This window comes from Rana temporaria, chromosome 5 (assembly GCF_905171775.1).
Source record: "Rana temporaria chromosome 5, aRanTem1.1, whole genome shotgun sequence".
Classification (NCBI taxonomy): domain Eukaryota; kingdom Metazoa; phylum Chordata; class Amphibia; order Anura; family Ranidae; genus Rana; species Rana temporaria.
Genome location: NC_053493.1, coordinates 224,467,454 through 224,486,762, shown reverse-complemented (window position 1 = coordinate 224,486,762; position 19,309 = coordinate 224,467,454). Strand labels below are relative to the sequence as shown.

The window sequence follows — 19,309 nt, the reverse complement described above, 5'->3', positions numbered from 1 at the left end:
GCATTAAAACGGTTATACGTTTGGATGTTATTAAAAACGATTTTATATGATCTAGATATTTGCTTAATCAATTATTATGTAGTCAACTGTTCTAGAGATTCAGACATTATGTATACTATTCAAAATATGACTGATAACACAGGTATTGAAACGTAATACAATCCCAAACCACAATACAATGTTGATGCCCTAAATGCCTATTGTAGGGAACATACATTGCACTGCACGGAGCATGGTAGTGACAGAGCTACAATCTGTGCTTCAAATCACAATTTGCTAACTGTGTACTGGAGTCAGAGGATCCCAAAGGCACACAGATGCAACATACAGAACACAAGGTGTATGCAAACACCTTGCCTGCCATTAGGCAATTTAATCAGTGTAATCAATTTTATAATAGATTCCCTTTAAAAAGAACTTGAACAAATTGCTGTTCTGTTTAGAGTAGCAAAATTAACATTCCCATATAGTCAATAGTATTTAATGACTAATCTGTTAGCATTTTGTAGGTTTTCTAAGATACTTTATAGGTACATCATTAAATAAGACTCAAGACCTCTGACTAGGGCCTGCAATATATAGGAAGATGTTGTCACACTCTCTCCAGCAGCTAGGTGAGGGAGATAGTTTTGACAGCCTAACTGGGGTGTATTACCATCAATGTAGAATTTTAAGGGAGATTTCCCAGTGCATGATACAGTTTGTAGATGCCAGAAGTAGTTTTGAGGCTTTGTATCAATGCAATAAAGAGAATGCTCATGAGGTTGGATTCCCAGGCTTCCATAGAAGACGATTTATGTGGGTTGAGATCTTGATTAATAATGCAGTAGATAAAAGAGATGCCTTTGCTTTTATAAGTTGTGTTATTATAAAAGGATAAAATATCCTTGGGAATGTAAAATTCTTTCTTCCTAAGGTTCGTTAGGATGGACCAGAGATGTAGATATTTATAAAAGCTGTTTTTGTGAAGCTTGCAACGTTGTTGCAAGTTTGCAAATGAGCGCAGCACTAAGGTCTCATATGGAAGGTGAACCAGAGTCCAGTTAGAGGGAGACAAGTCTCACGTAAAAGGCTCCGAAGAGGTTATCAGTAGGAATGACAGATCATGGGTGTAGGATTCCAGGTAGTTCCAAACAATAGTTTATGTCAGATGGAGATTGCCGCTTTTATGGTTAAGTAGGGAGACCGAAAAGGTAGTATACCTAATAAAATAGCACCTAGTGTGACCTGGAAGGAGGAAACCCAGGAAAAAAACTGTCAATGGAAATCCAAGTGCGGTCTGCACACCAGAATTTGAGTTGATCTAGAATCACTTTTTTGTTATAAGCCTAATGCCGCGTACACACCATCACTTTATGTGATGAAAAAAAATGACGTTTTTAAAAACGTCACTTTAATTGACTGTGTGTGGGGGAAAACGTCGTTTTATGTCTTGTAAAAAACGACCAAAAAAAATTGAAGCATGCTTCAATTTTATGTGTCGTTTTTCAAAAGTGCACTTTTTACTTCACAGAAATTGACCGTGTGTAGCAAAAAACATCGTTTTCTAAGACGTTTTTTCATCCACGCATGCCCAGAAGCTACTTATGAAGCAAGCTTCAATGGTAAAACGTGGTGGAACGTAACCTCACTTTGCAAGATCATTGTGAGAAAACGATGGTGTGTAGGCAACTTCGCCTTTGAAAATTGAAGTTTCAAAAACGTCATTTTTTACTTCACAGAAAGTGTCGTTTTTTCTCATCACATAAAGTGATGGTGTGTACGCGGCATTAGGCTTCATTTCCATGGACGCTTTTGGACGTTTTTACAGCCACTTTTCTGAGCGTTTTTTGTAGCCTAAAAACAGCTCTCCATGTTAGTCTATGGCCTCATGCCCACCATGATGTTTTTGAGCTGTAGATGGCTGAGCCGTTTTTAAGCTGAAAAAAAAAACCCAGGACCAGTGCGTTCTGAAGCTCCACCTTTAGAGCTGTAAAAACGCCAGATGTTAAAAAACGCTCAAAAACGCGCAAAGATGCTATCACAGCGTTTTTGAGCTCCAGCTAAAAAAAACAAAAAAAAAAAACATGGACAGGCGTTTTTAAGTTGTAAAAAAGGCTAAAAAAAGTGGCTGTAAAAACGTCCATGGAAATGAAGCCTTAAGATTGGGGATTCGCAAACCGGCAGTAGAGAGAAGCAGCACATCCTAGTTTAAATGGTGTATAGAAGAGCATGAGAAAAAAAGTTTTATACCTAAATACTTAACAGTCGAGTTGGGTTCCCAGGAGAAACCAGGGGACACTGAAATGGCTTTTTTTAAGGCTTGCGGATAGTGCAATAGGCAATAAGTGAGATTTAGAAATGTTTACTTTATAAAAAGAGGTCTAGCTAAATTTGTGTAGGACTGTTGTCAGGGATTGCAATGAGGTTAGGGGGTTAGTAATGGAAATAATTGTATTATCTGCATATAAACCAATGTCGTATTCTTGACCCCCCATTTTAAAGACCAACATTTTTGAACACATTCTAATAGTTTAGGCGAGTGGTTCCATTACTAGTGTGAAAATTATAGGGGGAAAGGGAACATCCCTGTCTGGTGCCATTAGTTATTGTGAGGGAGGATAATAGGATTCCTGAGTTGAATACTCTTGCTGAATAGTAGAGTATATAGGCTCTAATAGCACCATCTATAGTGCCAGTCAGACTGAAGGTGTGTAGAACTGCATTAAGATAGCGTCAATGTACGCAGTCAAATACCTCCAGATCCAATGACAGCAGCCGAAAAGACACTCAACTACTCTCTGCCCACTGAAGGATATTGAGGATACATCTGGTGCTGTCTGATGTTTGTCAGGCTTTCATGAATCCCAATTGATCGGGATGAATTACATGTGGGAGTATGTCTTCCAGCCGAGAGGTGATAAGCTTTGCATACATTTTTAGATTGGAATTTAGTAGAGAAATCTTCCAGTAGTCAGCAGGAGATGTACGTGACTAATCTGGTTAAGGTAGAGGGGAGGTAGCTGCAAGACAATCCTTTCATGTGCAAATCATGTAGTATTTTGTTTCTTTTTATATGATTCTAACAAAGATCCAGGCATCTAAAAACCCAGAGCTCTAAACAGAAATGAGACACAAAAATAAACAATGTTTTCTGCTAATTTATGGATTCAGGGGGCTTTAAAACATACTGACCTTATTGAGCCAATAAAAATGTTGTAGTATAGTAGCTCTTATACGTAATTAAGTGAAAAGCAACCTGGTTTACAAAATTGCTTAAACAGTTGAAAGGTTTTCAATCAGATTATTATTATGGAACAAAATTACTTTATCTTGGATTAAAGCCATCTAAATATAAACCATTTCAATATGTTGGCAGGAAATGTTATCTTCATTGTCAGTGTATTTTCCAGTTGCCTGCAATTTGGCATTTGATCTGTACCACAAGAGTTCACGTGAGGGTTGTCTTTAATGAAAACAAAAAATAACTGGCTAATATTTTTGAAAGCTGTAGGAAGTGTCACTGAAGTATGAGAGCACCAACACCCTCACAGTTAATTGTCTTGGTGGCATTCATTCTCAGATTCCTGTGAATGATTGTGTGGGTGGAGCCCCACACAGTCACACGTTTTTTTAATTGTGGCATCAGGTACACTATGATTATCTTGTGGTTGTCTGGTTGTTGTTCTGTCACCTGATTGTCTTGACTTTTCATACATGATACACATAAAAAAAACAGTTTTAAAGTAAAAATAAAGCTTGCCGTTTTTTCATTAACCACTTAGGGACCGCCACACGACAATATATGGCACGGCTGTGGGTCACGAGCGCACCGCCGGCGGCGCACTTGCAACCCGCTCCGAAGCTCCATGACCGCGCTCGCAGGACCCGCGGACCCGATCGCCGCCAGTGTCCTGCGATCAGGTCACAGGAGCTGAAGAACGGGGAGAGGTGAGTGTAAACAAACCTTCCCCGTTCTTCTCTGTGGCAGTGTCAGTGATCGTCTGTTCCCTGAATGATGATCAGTGACATCACACGTCCAGCCACGCCCCCCAAACACACATGAGGTCACACTTAACCCCTACAGCGCCCCCTAGTGTTTAACCCCTTCACTGCCATTGTCAATTTCACAGTAATCAGTTCATTTTTATAGCACTTTTTGCTGTGAAAATGACAATGGTCCCAAAAATATGTCAAAAGTGTCCGATGTGTCCGCCATAATGTCGCAGTTACGAAAAAAAATCACTGATCGCCGCCATTACTAGTAAAAAATAATAATAAAAATGCCATAAAACTATCCCCTATTTTGTAAACGCTATAACTTTTGCGCAAAACAATAAATAAACGCTTATTGCAATTTTTTTTTACCAAAAATATGTAGAAGAATACGTATCGGCCTAAACTGAGGAAAAAATGTTTATATATTTTTTGGGGATATTTATTATATACAAAAAAGAAATAAGCGCGCAACTCCAAACATTTAAATGTGCAATCACAAGGGAGTGAAATAATGTTATATCAAAACCATAAAGTGATAAAAAAATGATGTGTTGATACACCCTGTACCAGGTGAACAAAAAAGATATAAATAAACCCAAAATGAATAAAAAAAGAAGGGGTAATTGAGTGATCAAAGTCCTCAAAAAAATATATCAAAGAAAATCCTGACCACCAGATACTTCCAAGCAATAGTTCATTAATCGCTGCAGACTTTAACCCAAAATCTTGAAGAAACTTGAATCTTTATATTCAGCTGAAGAAATATAAATACTGACTCTTACCCAATCGTTGGACCCCGGTTTTAAGGAGGTCAGATGAGCTTGTGCATTAGCCTGCCGGCCCCAGGTGTATAATCAACTATCTTGGGGAGGAGTGCTTCTATCTTGCAAGAAGGAAGAGAAAAGACTTCAGCTGTCTTTCCAGGCCGTATGACACAAGAAGAATGGTAGTCAGATTTCAGTTTTCAGCTTGGAAGATGCGGGATAATAAATTCTGAACACGTAGACTCAGTGGAAATGGAGGGAGAAAAAATAGATCCTCATAGTGTAGTATATCCAAAGAATTTATTAAAAAAACACATTAAAAACTTCACAGCAGGCACTAATCCACTTTTAAAATTCTCACAGCAAGTCACTTCATCATAAAAAAGTCAGGATAGAAAAGAAAAAACAGCATCAAAAAAAATATATTGTAAATAAAATATACAGCCAAGGAACAAACCAAAGAGCTGGAGTATATGAGTGTGATGGCGTTTTAAGAATAGCTCCACCCGACATGTTTCTCCATAACTGGCTTCAACTGGGAAAGGAGTAATATGGATATTTATTATAGCAAAAAGTAAAAAATATTGATCTTTTTAAATTGCCGCTCTATTTTTCTTTATAGCGCAAAAAATAAAAAACGCAGAGGTGATCAAATACCACCAAAAGAAAGCTCTATTTGTGGGAAAAAAAGACGGCAATTTTGTTTGGGGGCCACGTCGCACGACCGCGCAATTGTCAGTTAAAGCGACACAGTACCGTATCACAAAAAGGGGCCAGGTCCTTAACCTGCATAATGGTCCGGGTCTTAACCGGTTAAAGTACAAATATGTTATACTTGTATACTTGTATACTGTTCTGTGCAATGGTTTTGCACAGAACAGCCTCTGATCCTCCTATTCGCGGGGTCCCTGCCTGGTGCTCCTGACTCCTCCCCCCACTGCATGCCCACCATAAGAAGCTGCTACCTATGGGGGGCACTTGTGCAAGCTTGCTCCCAATCTGGGCTGTTTGCATCTATTTAGACACACAGCCCAGCTTGGTCCTGTCCCCTCACAGGTATAGCAGCAGGATCCAACAGATCTTGTTGCTCTCAGCCAAGCCTGTGGGAGTCAGGAGAGGGGAGAGGAGCTGCTGCAGATTTGCACAGCACTGGGCCAGGATCAGGCTCAGGTAAATAATTAGGAAGGCTGCAGGGGGAGCTGTATGCAAAGGTGTTTTACCTTAATGCAGAAAATGCATTAAGATAAAATAAACCTTTTGGCCCAGATTAATGTAGATCGGCACATCTTTGAGCGGGCGTAACGTATCCTATTTACGTTACGCCTCCGCAACTTAGATGGGCAAGTGCAGTATTCTCAAAGCACTTGCTCCGTAAGTTGCGGTGGCGTAGCGTAAATAGGCCGGCGTAAGCCCGCCTAATTCAATTTTGGAACAGGGGGGCGTGTTTTATGTAAATGTTATGTGACCCGACGTGATTGACGTTTTTCATGAACAGCGCATGCGCAATCCGTGGAATATCCCAGTGTGCATTGCTCCAAAGTACGCCGCAAGGACGTATTGGTTTCGACGTGAACGTAAATTACGTCCAGCCCCATTCACGGACGACTTACGCAAACGACGTAAAATATTCAAAATTTGACGCGGGAACGACGTCCATACTTAACATTGGTACGCCGAATGTACGCCACCATATAGCAGGGGTAACTTTACAAAGCCTAACGTAAACGGCGTAGCTGTACTGCGTCGGCCGGGCGTACGTTCGTGAATTCGCGTATCTAGCTGATTTACATATTTCTAGGCGTAAATCAGCGTACATGCCCCTAGCGGCCAGCGTAAATATGCAGTTAAGATCCAACGGCGTAAGAGACTTACGCCGGTCAAATCGAATAGAAATCAATGCGTAACTGATTCTATGAATCAGGTGCATAGATACGACCGCTCAGACTCAGAGATACGACGGCGTATCTGGAGATACGCCGTCATATCTCCTTTGACCCTTCGTCTTTACAACCACTTTAATAATGTTAGAGTAGTTTGGTTTATGTATCAATATCTTCTTGGTAATGATTTCTTCTAAACTTTTAAATATTATTTACTATGTAACTGTAATCCATGGATCGTTTCAGGAGGTTTGTCTCAGAACAGTACAGATTCAAAAAGCAGGGCTATGACAGCCTGATTTGTTCCTTTTTTTTCCTGAAGCCCATGATAGAAGACACATTCAGAAGTTGTTGGCTATATAGCCTTGGCATACCTTATCTTCTGAACATGCTGACATCTGGGCTAACCTCATAAAGAGGATACTGATGTTATTAATTAAGTGCTGGTCTCTCAGGAATGGAACACTACATCAAAACTGCTCTGATTTGCCAGTAGTACAAAGAAGCCATTTGTAAGCATTTTGTAACTTTGTGTCTGTATATTAGTGAGGCTGCTAAAAGAGACTCTTTCCCAAGAGCACAATGACAAGTAGAAGTTCTATAATAAATAGCAAATTTTTGCCAAGTGACCATTTTGAATAATTATCAGCAGTGCCCAGAGCTTTCTACTGTAAATTTGTAAATATAATTAGAAGTGTTTAAACTGCTGATTTAATTTGCATATTACATTCCAATAAAAACATGCATTTATAAATTGACTTTGTATCAGTCTGCTTATAAACCAGTCTTGCTTGGAAATTGTCAGGTATCCTTTTATTAACCATATGTACCCTGTTTTTAATATTCTTAATAACAAAACAATACCTATCTGTATGACATACCTGTATTTTCCTTGGTGACTTTTGAACAGCAAATAAATATTAATAATAATAATTGTCCTTTGGAATTAATAAAGTTTACCAAATCTGAATTACATTTAAATCCATCCCATTTATATCTATATTCCACTACACTACATACTATTTTACATTGAAAATGGTGTCACACCTCTTTACCCCTCTCTGTGAACTTCACAGCTGCTCAACAAACTTGCACAGTTAATAAGATAACATAAACTTATGTAGCGCTACCCCCGGAGGAGCCGCTGGTTAGATTGGGACGGCATAATTATGTTACCTCTGTGATGTGTCTAGGGGTGATGACGATGATGAGAGCAAAGACGGAATGTCCAGACAGTTAGTTGACGTTTTCTGTGCCTTTATATTGGGTCCAACATGACCAACAGTCAACATGAGGTAGATAGAGAAAGGTTGGTGAAAAAGAGAAACTTTGCAGATTCAGGCTATGGATAAAAGAAGCAGTCCTGCCTCAAACAATTATTCTTGCTTCGTCGCCACTCCAGCCGGAGTGGGTATAGTGCCCTTGGACAGGTCCCTCTCACAGACCTGCCAGCCAGGGTGTCACTCGGAACCACTGAGAAGGAACAAGTCTCTGCCACCGACTTGGCTCTATTAGAATTAAGATTAGTAAAGAGCCTCTGCCACCGGCCCAGTACTCAGGAACATGGACAGTAGAGCGAATCCTTTCAGTCAATAATTTGCCTGAATCTCCCTCAGGTAGATTTCCTACAGTTGGGGCCACCGACTGACAGTTTGCAGCATACAACCTGACAGTGTTCGGTCACCCAGATCCCGATGGTTTTGTCTGAGTCCTATCGGATCACCTGCCTCCGGGCTCACCTCAGACCGACTCCCCACCGAACAGCACAATCAGCTTGGGATCTTCCTTTTGAAGTGTGGGGACCCAGTGAGTCACTGGGGCCCCCTTTCAGCTTTGGTTGCTCTGGGCCATGAAGTCCCAAAGTCAGGAACTCCACGTAGCACGTGCGCCCCGGCCTGGTAGGCCATATCTCCGGGGCCCGTGATGTGCGCACACCCTAAAGGTGGGTGCCGCACCTGGAACCAGGAACCTGCGAAGAACCCCACAAAATGGCGTCCGCCCTAGATATACCCTCCCCCAGCATGCCCCGCAAGGGAAACACTCCTCTGATTGGCTGCTGGAGAAAGGGTGCCTCCGCCTGGACCCCTCTGGCGCCACCTGCCATCCAGAGATGTAACTACATCTCTGGAGCACATAATGACCCACAGGACAGTCCAGGGCTGGCGACAAATAACTCTCTCATCCCACTAAATTTGAAATAGCACCTGTACTGAAAAGAACACAGGCACTACACTTATATTAGCAGCACTTGAAAATTCTCTGTGTAGTGTTCCCTTATAAAGAAATTAAAATGATTGCAAACCATCACCTTGTAATCCAACATATTCCGACCTATTCGGGGGGGGGGGGGGGGGGGTGACAGGACAAGTCTGATCATTGAAGGAGAGTAACCTGAGTTCCCAGCATAGCTAGAGAACTGACCACATTGTGCTCTCCTGCTTGGTGTGGTCAGTTTTTAGAAGGAAGGCAAGGGGATTATACAGGAACACCAGGAATGTCACACAAAGGAAGCAAAGAGAACAGGATACTTTCTCATACAAGTACATGGTACATCAGGCACATATCAGGAATATGAAGGGTATTGGCCTAGTGTATATATATATATATATATATATATATATATATATATATATATATATATATATATACACAGTACAGGTCAACCAATATGTGTATATGTTTATTTGCTCATAGCATTTTTCCAGCCATAGGCTTCTTAATTGCGGTGCGACTTTGACTGTTCCAGCTGATCCTTTACATGGTCTTTGTACCTGTGGCACAGTTTTTTGGGGGGCGCAACAAACGAAAAAAAAAAAACATCAATTGCAGTCTCACTGTGCCCATCAATTGCCACCACTGTGCCCATCAATTGACACCACTGTGCCCATCAAACGCAGCCACTGTACCATAAAATTGTTGCCACTGTGCCATAAAATTGTCACCATTGTGTCATGTCATCAAATGCAGCCACTGTGCCGTGCCATCAAATGCAGCCACTGTGCCCATCAATTTTCGCCACTGTGCCATGCCATCAAACGCAGCCACTGTGCTATCAATTGTTGCCACTGTGCTCATCAATTGTTGCCACTGTGCCATGCCATCAATTGTCGCCACTGTGCCATGCCATTGTCGCCACTGTGCCCATCAGATGTCGCCAGTGTGCCATGCCAAACACAGCCACTGTGCCATCAATTGTCGCCACTGTGCCATGCCAAACGCAGTCACTGTGCCATGCCATTGTTGCCACTGTGCCCATCAATTGTTGCAACTGTGCCATGCCAAACGCAGCCACTGTGCCATCAATTGTCGCCACTGTGCCATGCCATTGTTGCCACTGTGCCCATCAATTGTCGCCACTGTGCCATGCCAAACGCAGCCACTGTGCCATCAATTGTCGCCACTGTGCCATTAAAAACGCAGCCACTGTGCCATCAATTGTCGCCACTGTGCCATTCCAAACGCAGTCACTGTGCCATGCCACTGTTGCCACTGTGCCAATCAATTGCCACCCTGAAGAATTAGAATCAACATCTGTGAAACATGAGAAAGTCATTTCCAGTCCACTACCTATTTAGCCATATGCACTTGTCTTCATACTCATTGAGATTTTGTAAATGTAAAGTTATATCAAGTGTGATGCAAACAGAATATGGGTTATGGATGGGGATCAGTATCTAAGTGAGGCCTTAGAATGAAATATAGGTGGGAGCCACTGTGTCCACGAGGATACCGGAGCTCCAGAGTTATGCTTCCATCCAGCTCCGCTGCAGGCCACGACCCCAATGTCACACTGATTTGATATCATTTTAATCAACAGACTTTGTTGATTATGTTTTGGGGTAAATATATGTGGGTGTGCAAATGACATAAATAGGTCAAACTTTTCTGCTTTACTATGTATTCGCTTTCTTTCTATTCCAAGTATTCTATTTATTCTCAATAAATGTAAAAATGTATGTATCCAAATTTGCTACCAAATGAAAGCTCTTTCACTTCTAAAAAAAAAAAAAAATATATGGATAATACATTAGGATAGACAAGAAAAATGAAAAGATATAGGCCCAGATTCACGTAGATCGGCGCATCTTTGTTCCGGCGTAGCACATCTCATATGCGCTACGCCGACGTAACTCTGAGAGGCAAGAGCAGTATTCACAAAGCACTCGCTCCCTATGTTGCGCCAGCTTAACATAAATTGGCCTGCGTAAGTCCGCCTAATTCAAAGTAGGAAGGTAGTGGGCATGAAACATTTAAAGTAACCGTGACCCCATGCAAATGAAGGGCCGAACGAACGGCGCATGCGCGCGCATGCTCAGAATCACGTCAAATTTACTCCCTAAGATACAACGCTCAATGCCTATGATGTGAACATAACCTACACCCAGCCCCATTCACGTACGACTTACGTAAACAGCGTAAAATCCGACTGCTGTTCCATCGTCCATACCATTGCATGGGATGCACCTCCCATAGGTGGAATAACTTTACGCTGGACGTACGCTTTACGTAAACGGCGTATACTACTGCGACGGGCGCAAGTACGTTTGTGAATCGGCGTATCTCGGTCATTTGCATATTCGACGCGTAAATCAATGGAAGCGCCCCTTGTGGCCAGCGTAAATATGCGCCCAAGATACGACGGCGTAGGAAACTTACGTTGGTCGTATGAAGCCAAAATTCAGGCGTATCTTAATAGCAGAATCAGGCGCATAGATACGGCGGCGCATTCCTGCACTTACGCGGCGTAGCAGTAGATACGTCGGCGTAAGTGCTTTAAGAATCCGGGCCATAGTGTGTAGAAATTAGATATTTAAAAAAAAATGCTCTGGTACTGAAGCAGTTGTTAGTAGACATGTGCACACTGAAATATTTTGTTTCGGAATTTCATTTTTGCCCGAAAAATACATTTATTTAGTAACTCCCGAAATTTGTTTTTATTTATTTAGTTTTTCGTTAGAAATTGCATTCGTCTGAAAATCAAAATGAATAAAGGTTGAATCTGCCATTGAAAACTTATGGTGTCTGTCGGATGTTTAAAGAAGATTCGACGAGCAGCGAAACTGTACGTCGAATCGTATAGAAATTTTGGGCTGCTTTTTTCTGATGTGTCTGAGAATTTTTTAGGAGTTATCAGGCTGATAACAGAGGAACGGTTCAGGAGAGAGCTATGGGACTTAGCTCTTTAAAGCGAGATAACAAAACACTGCAGATATATGTGCCCAGCTAAAATTTCACGAATCAGGTTTACATCCACTTTAAAGTGGAGTTCCACCCAAAAGTGGAACTTCCGCTTTAAAAACTTTTGGCATGTCATTTTTTTGGGGGAGAGTAGGGGCTTCAGTAGGAAAGGGACTTCCTGAGTGGGACCGCCTAGGTGACTCCTCCTCTGCCCTGAGTCGGCCCCTCCAACTAGGCAATCTCCTGGGACACGTGACAGGTCCCAGGAGATCGCCTGTACATTTTGGGAGCACAGCGCAGTGCGTGCCCAGCCGTGAAGCCGAAAGCTGGGTGCCCAGAATGTGAATGGAGGTTCCGAGGTGAGGAACGGGAAGAGGAGCAACGCTTCGGGTGGCCACATCGCTGGACAGGTAAGTGTCTTTTTATTAAAAGTCAGCAGCTACACTTTTTGTAGCTGCTGACTTTTAATAAACATTAAAAGACTGGAACTCACAATAGGATCACAATATTGGTTGACATTTGTTAAGTTCTCTATTTTGAACCCCTCATTATTTCTTCTTACCAGCATTTTTGTTAGCATATTTTGTATAGATCTATTATTACATTAAAAATTTAAACTTTTTCTGTTAAATTGAAAATGTATGTCCTCTGATGGGCCCAAAGCAACAGGACCCAACACTTCCATAAAATAACATTCCATTTCTGCCACCCAGCTGCAATTTTTTCTAATGAAAAAGTAATATATCAATTCTTGAGCTGATGGAATTTTGCCCAGTTTTAAAGCTTGGCCACCACTTTCTGTTCTTTCAATTTATTGTACATAACTTTCCCTAATTTCATGCACACTGATTTACCATTTACGTGGAACTAGAAATTCGGTAAATAAACATTAACTTCATTAACAATGCATTTATATACCTGGCAAACTCCCATCGCTTTTTAAGCTTATTTAATGGAATTTATGAGGCATATAACGTAGCTAGAATTTCAACCTTCATTTGTTGCAAAATCATGATCTGCCATCTATTATTTCTAAATGATCATCAGTAGCAGTCACAGAGATCTACCAATGAGACAAAAATATTAGTTTTTTTTATTTGTTCCATTAGTAAATGAGGCAAACTGCTGTGCTTTAAGATAGTATTAATTCATTTTCAAATGGAAAGACAATCCTGCAAGATGAGATACATAAACTTGACAAGGGTTCTGCTGTGGAGAGTGTGTATGCATTTTTAAATACAAACAGTGTAAGTTACTGAATTTGACTTGGCATCAGCCTCTTGCGATCCTCTGTACAGTAGAGCTCAGACTGGGAAAAAACAGCAAATTTTGTCCTATGTATTTCTTACACTGAATTCTGCTATGATCAGTAACATCCAGCCAAAATCCAGAAAAGTAACCACATGACTTCAGAAAAGGAGTGGGGGTGGAAATTAAAAAATAATGCCTGTCTCCAAGCTAGTGCATGAGATATGTAAATAACCTGTCACTCACAGCAAGGGGGCGGAACGGACTAAGGTTTTTCTCTGTTAGTCCGTTTTAACTCACTGGACAATAAGAGGATTTCTCAGAGCTGGATTAACTCTGTGTGGCAAGACTGGGCACAGATGACAGGAAATATTTTACTCTACATTGTGACAGCAAAAAAAAATAAAAAATCAGGTCTACAGCCACTTTGAAGTGGAGTTCCACCTAAAAATGTAACTTGCGCTTTTCGGAACTCTCGCCCCCTCCGGTGTCACATTTGGCACCTTTCAAGGGGAGGGGGGTGCAGATACCTTAATAATACAGGTATTTGCACCCACTTCAAGGGAGAAACTCCCACGGTTGTCACTCCACTTCCCGTCCCCCCCCGCTGCCTTCTGAGAAACACACTGGTCCCAGGAGACAGCAGGGACCACTGGGAAAGAGCCGCGCTACTCGCGCATGCACAGTAGGGAACTGGGCAGTGAAGTTGAAAGGCGGTGAGGGCAGCAGAGAGACAAGCAATTGCTCGTCTTCTGCTGCCGACATCGCGGGCACACTGGAAGTGTCCATTTATTAAAAGTCAGCAGATGCAGTATTTGTAGCTGCTGGCTTTTAATATTATTATTTTTTCGCATGACCTCCGCTTTCAGCTCTTTGTTCAACTGTAAATGGTTTAGGAGAGCCATAGAATTGGACATCTACAATTGTTATGCTTTTTAACAGAGCATGCTCAAAAGCTGTCTAAATCAATGTGACGTGATATCAATGGGTCCAGATTTCAGCTTTCTAAAGTCATAAGGCAGAATTCAAAACAAAAAATACACCTGTGAGAACTAACTTCTTAATTTTGTTAACGTGTATACATTTTATACAAATTGTTGTGCTGTAAAAATAATATTAAATATATTTAACTGTTATTTATTTTTGCAATTTGTTATATTGCCTTTGTTACTCACATTGTCATTTTCACATTATTGTCATTATTCTAGTTAGTGTTAGTAAACAATTTTCTTTTTTTTGTCCTTTTTTATTCAGATAATCCTAAGCAAACAACACGGGCCACTGTTTACATACTGATTCTGGATGTCAATGACAATGCACCACAATTTGCAATGTTTTATGATACGTTCGTTTGTGAAAATGCAAGACCGGGGCAGGTAACTAAAATTGTGAAAAATACAAAAATAGAAAAAATATACTGTAATATATAATAATATTTTCTATTGAGAATTGAGATACCAATAGAGTATATTTGTTATACACTATATTATATTTGTTCTGCATATACACGCTTTAATGATGATACATACTATCAATGTAATATAATTATGTTATACTGTACATGACCTTTAAAAAAAAACTCTGTGTCTCTATAAGCTGTGTGCTTATGTGTAATGCCGCGTACAGACGGTCGTTTAATTGACCGTGTGTGGGAGAAAACGTTGTTTTATGTCTTCTGAAAAACGACCAAAAAAATTTGAAGCATGCTTCAATTTTATGTGTCGTTTTTCAAAACGTCGTATTTTACTTCACAGAAATTGACCGTGTGTAGCAAAAAATGACGTTTCAAACAACGTTTTTACACCCGCACATGCCCAGAAGCTAGTTATGAAGCGAGATTCAATGGAAAACGTGGTGAATGTAACCTCGCTTTGCTAGAGCACTGTGAAAAAACGATGGTGTGTAGGCAACATCGTTTTTGAAAATTGAAGTTTCAAAAACGACATTTTTTACTTCACAAAAAACGTTGTTTTTTTACATTGCATAAAACGACCGTCTGTACGCGGCATAACTTACCTGTTGTCAGAATGTGTTTAAATTATTTTAAGGACCCCCTGTCTTCACATTAGCACAAAGGAAAATCCCCAAACAAAGCAAAACTATATAGGATTTTAATGGTACCACACCATGAGTATATTAAAAATATACATGCAATATTTTTTTTGTTAAAATATTAACAGATTAAAATCTCAAAATGGATAAATTGCACATTTAACAAACAAGTTAGTCTATAATCACAATTTAGACAAATACAAAGTGACTTGACCCCAAATGCTAGCATTCACATCATAATGGTTTCTTTAATGCATTTTACAGGACAGAATCTGCTTTTTCAGGAAGAACAACATTTTTTAAATGTCTTAAAATCTAAAGACAAAGGTCATTATGTATTAATTAATATAATATATTAATTACCTATTTCATACATATTTTTACCTGTTACAGATGTTGACAGAGTGTGCAATAAAAACCAATGTGGAACATTGAATGGTATCCAGCCAGGATAGAAAATTGGTTCATCAGGATATAAGATGTGGTCAGCCAATTTTTTAAAAGAAAAAAAAATACAATTAAGTCACTGATCCCGATCACAGGCAACAGTAGATCACTGACATGTCACTAGGCAGAACAGGGGAATGCCTTGTTTACAAACATCGAGTTCCCGTGACCCACAGGCGCACTGACAAGGCGCGCGGCGGGCGAGCACGCCTGCTGGACAGAAAATTTAAAGGGACATACAGGTACGCCCATTTGTCTGCCCATGCCATTGTGTCGACATATATCATTGTGCGCTGGTCGGCAAGTGGTTAAAGTCTTATTTAAACTTGCTTTGTTTAGGGATTTTCATTTGTGACAATGTGATATTAGAGAATGTGGTACCAGTAAATCCCCTACCCCCAACTATACATAATCTTTGCCCGGTCTTTATGTTTTTGGTATTTTTTTTCCTTGAGATCAATCAAGGATTAAAGTCTGGGTAACCTTATTTTTATGCTTACCATTGTATGACTGAAGTAATTTTAAACAACATGAGAGCTAAAATGTAGGAATCTCCTACAATCCCAATATCCATTTAGTTAATCTACTAAAATTCAGGCATAAAATCATAGGGAGCTTTTTCTCCCTAAACATTCATTAACCATTGTTGTGGCATGTCACAGAAGAGTAGTATTCATGTGGGACATTTGAAGACAGAACATTTCTGACATTTATTATGAAAAAGAAAAGGGATAAACTTGGGCCTCATCTAAACAATACATACAGAACTAATAGGAGATAACCAGAAAAAAAACCCAGTATCCTACACCAATGGACCAAATTGGCCACAGAAAGGAGAAATATTAGGTAATATCATAACATTTTTATTATTTGAAACCGTTTAGATTTGGGGATACTCCTACAGGGGAAAGTTAATACATAAAATTTGCACACAATACAAAAATGGATATATGCAGATTAAATAAATACAATCCATACATTGGTATGATATGGTGTTGTAAGTTCAATGTTTCATCACTAACATTTTTTTCAGGACCCAGACATACAACCAATTTTTAGAGTTACCTAAAAAAGCATAGTGTTAATAACACAGCTTTATTGTTTAACTGATATATAATTTAATAAAACAGTTTATACAGTAGTATACTCCCACCAATAGAATTCTGGTGACCATTGTAGGCCATTGTTGTAGGATAGTAGGATAGTAGGGTGGTTATTTCCTATTAGTTTTGATTACATTTATTATTTTCCTGGTGTCTACCATGGGAGGAAACTGACTTTTGTCTATAAATGTATACATAAAATGACCTAGGTCCAAAATCAAGGATATTCTCTGACTGTAAACTAACTTAATGTCAGCCATAAAATCTGAAATATCTCTAGTGTTGTATACATTTATCTAAAATACATTTTGTTTTTTAAGAAATCAATTAGCAATACAAGCTTAACGGTTGTGGATATATGACATATTCTTGTCTCTTTACAACCTACAATAGCCTAAACTCTAGGGCATGTTTATTTACTTCAGCTCTCACATTTGTACACACCTTATGGACCAGAGCAATTTTCATTTTTTTGCTATCGGCCTGTGGCCTATTAATGGGCAATAGGGATAAGCCAAACACCCCCTGGTTCGGTTTGCAGCAGAAATGTGAACACCTGAACACCATTAAAGTCTATGAGACACAAATGTGAAAAATCAAAAGTGCTAATTTTAAAGGTTAATATGCAAGTTATTGTCATAAAAAGTGTTTGTGGACCTGGGTCCTGCCATTTTTTTTCAATTACTTTTATCTATATTGCCGGGACCCGACAATTTATTATAGCCGCAAGTAGTTTTAAATTACTTGTTTTCTTTTAGAAATGTCATTTTGCGCAGGGACTGTTCTAAACACGGGAAAAATGCACCACTTTACAGACATACTATAGTTACCTCCCAGGTATGACATTTAAAGGAATGTTATTGTTTCACTTTAAGCATTATTAAAATCACTTCTACCCAAAAAAAACATCAATTTTTAAAACGTTTTTTTGCATTGATACATGTCCCCTGGGGCAGGACCCAGGTCCCCAAACACTTTTTATGACAATACCGTGCATATAAGCCTTTAAAATTAGCACTTTTGATTTCTCCCATAGACTTTTAAAGGGTGTTTTGGAGCTTTCGATTTTGCTGCGAACACCCCAAATTGTTTGCTATTCGGCGAACAGGCGAACACTCGATGTTCGAGTCAAACTTACGTTTAACTCGAACATCGGGCTCATCCCTAATGGGCAATAGTTTTGCCATTTAAATAGCAAACTGACAGTAACTTGTTCATTTTTTAGGACAAACAATGCTTCCTTTATGTCATATAGTCTTTATGTCATATAGTCATGTGATCACTGTGATCAATCGCAGAAGACGACATGACAATTGCACACACTGAACGGCTTCCACTCATGCCATCTATTGTGTACTATTGTGTTGATCTCTGTGATTTGTCACAGAGATTACATGGTACAAACAGGGCCAGTCACAGCTAATCTGTACCATGTGATTGACTGTGGCCAGTCACAGCTTATCACAATAGTACACACTGAATGAATGGAGTTCATTCAGAAAAAAATGGTTGATTATAACAGTGATTATCACTGTTATAAACAAACATAGTATGTATAAAAAAAGTGTTTTTTTTTTTTATTAAAAAATTGTGAAAAAATCCAACTTCAAAAAACTCACCATACCTCTTACTAAATACATTGGGCTGTCTCATTTCCAAAAAAAAAGGTAATTTGAGGAGTTTTTGTACTGTCCTGGCATTTTTTGGCTTTAAAAAGTTAGATTAAATTAAAGGAACACTTTTGAATCAGAACTCCTGGGATATTGATCTGGTCAGTTAAGTAGCAGAGGGGGAGGGGTGTATACAGAGGGGGTTGATAATCAGTTTCAGCTGCTTTGCTGTTAATTGGAATTAACAATAGGTGCACCAGATGGGCAACAATGAGACAACCTCCAAAACAAGAATGTTTTTTTTCAGGTGGAGGTGTCTGACATTTTTTTCCCTACTCATCTTTTCTGACTGTTTTTCACTAGTTTTGCATTTGGCTAGGGTCAGTGTCACTACTGGTAGCACGAGGCAATACTTGGACCCTATAAAGGTTGCACAGGCAGTCCAACTCCTCTAGGATGGCACATCAATACGTGTCATTGCCAGAAGGTTTGCCATGTCTCCCAGCACAGTCTCAAGAGCATGAAGGATATAGGCAGTTACTCTAGGAGAGCTGGACAGAACCGTAGAAGGTCCTTAACCCATCAACAGGACCGGTATCTACTCCTTTGTGCAAGGATGAACAGGATGAGCACTGCCAGAACCCTACAAATTGACCTCCAGCAGGCCACTGGTGTGAATGTCTCTGACCAAACAATCAGAAACAGACTTCATGGGGGTGGCCTGAGGGCCCGACATCCTCTATTTTCCATTGAACACCAGAATTAGAAGGTCCGCCACTGGTGCCCCATGCTTTTTACAGATGAGAGCATATGTGACAGATGTGAAAGGGTCTGGAGAAGCCGCGGAGAACTTTATACTGCCTGTAACATCATTCAGCATGACCGGTTTGGTGGTGGGTCAGTGATGGTCTGGGGAGGCATATCCATGGAGGGACGCACAGACCTCTATAGGCTACACAATGGCACCCTGACTGCCATTAGGTATCGGGATAAAATCCTTGGACCCATTGTCAGATCCTACACTGGTGCAGTGGATCCTGGGTTCCTCC

General features: G+C 40.1%; 1 protein-coding gene across 1 annotated transcript in view; it reads left to right on the top strand.

Moving 5' to 3' along the window:
* Positions 1–19,309, top strand: part of LOC120940612 (cadherin-10-like) — a 571,924-nt gene that overhangs the window by 505,509 nt on the left and 47,106 nt on the right. Inside the window, exon 9 of the mRNA XM_040353567.1 lies at positions 14,303–14,424. Within this exon, the coding sequence (XP_040209501.1) occupies positions 14,303–14,424 (122 nt within the window). The remainder of the gene's footprint in view (positions 1–14,302; positions 14,425–19,309) is intronic.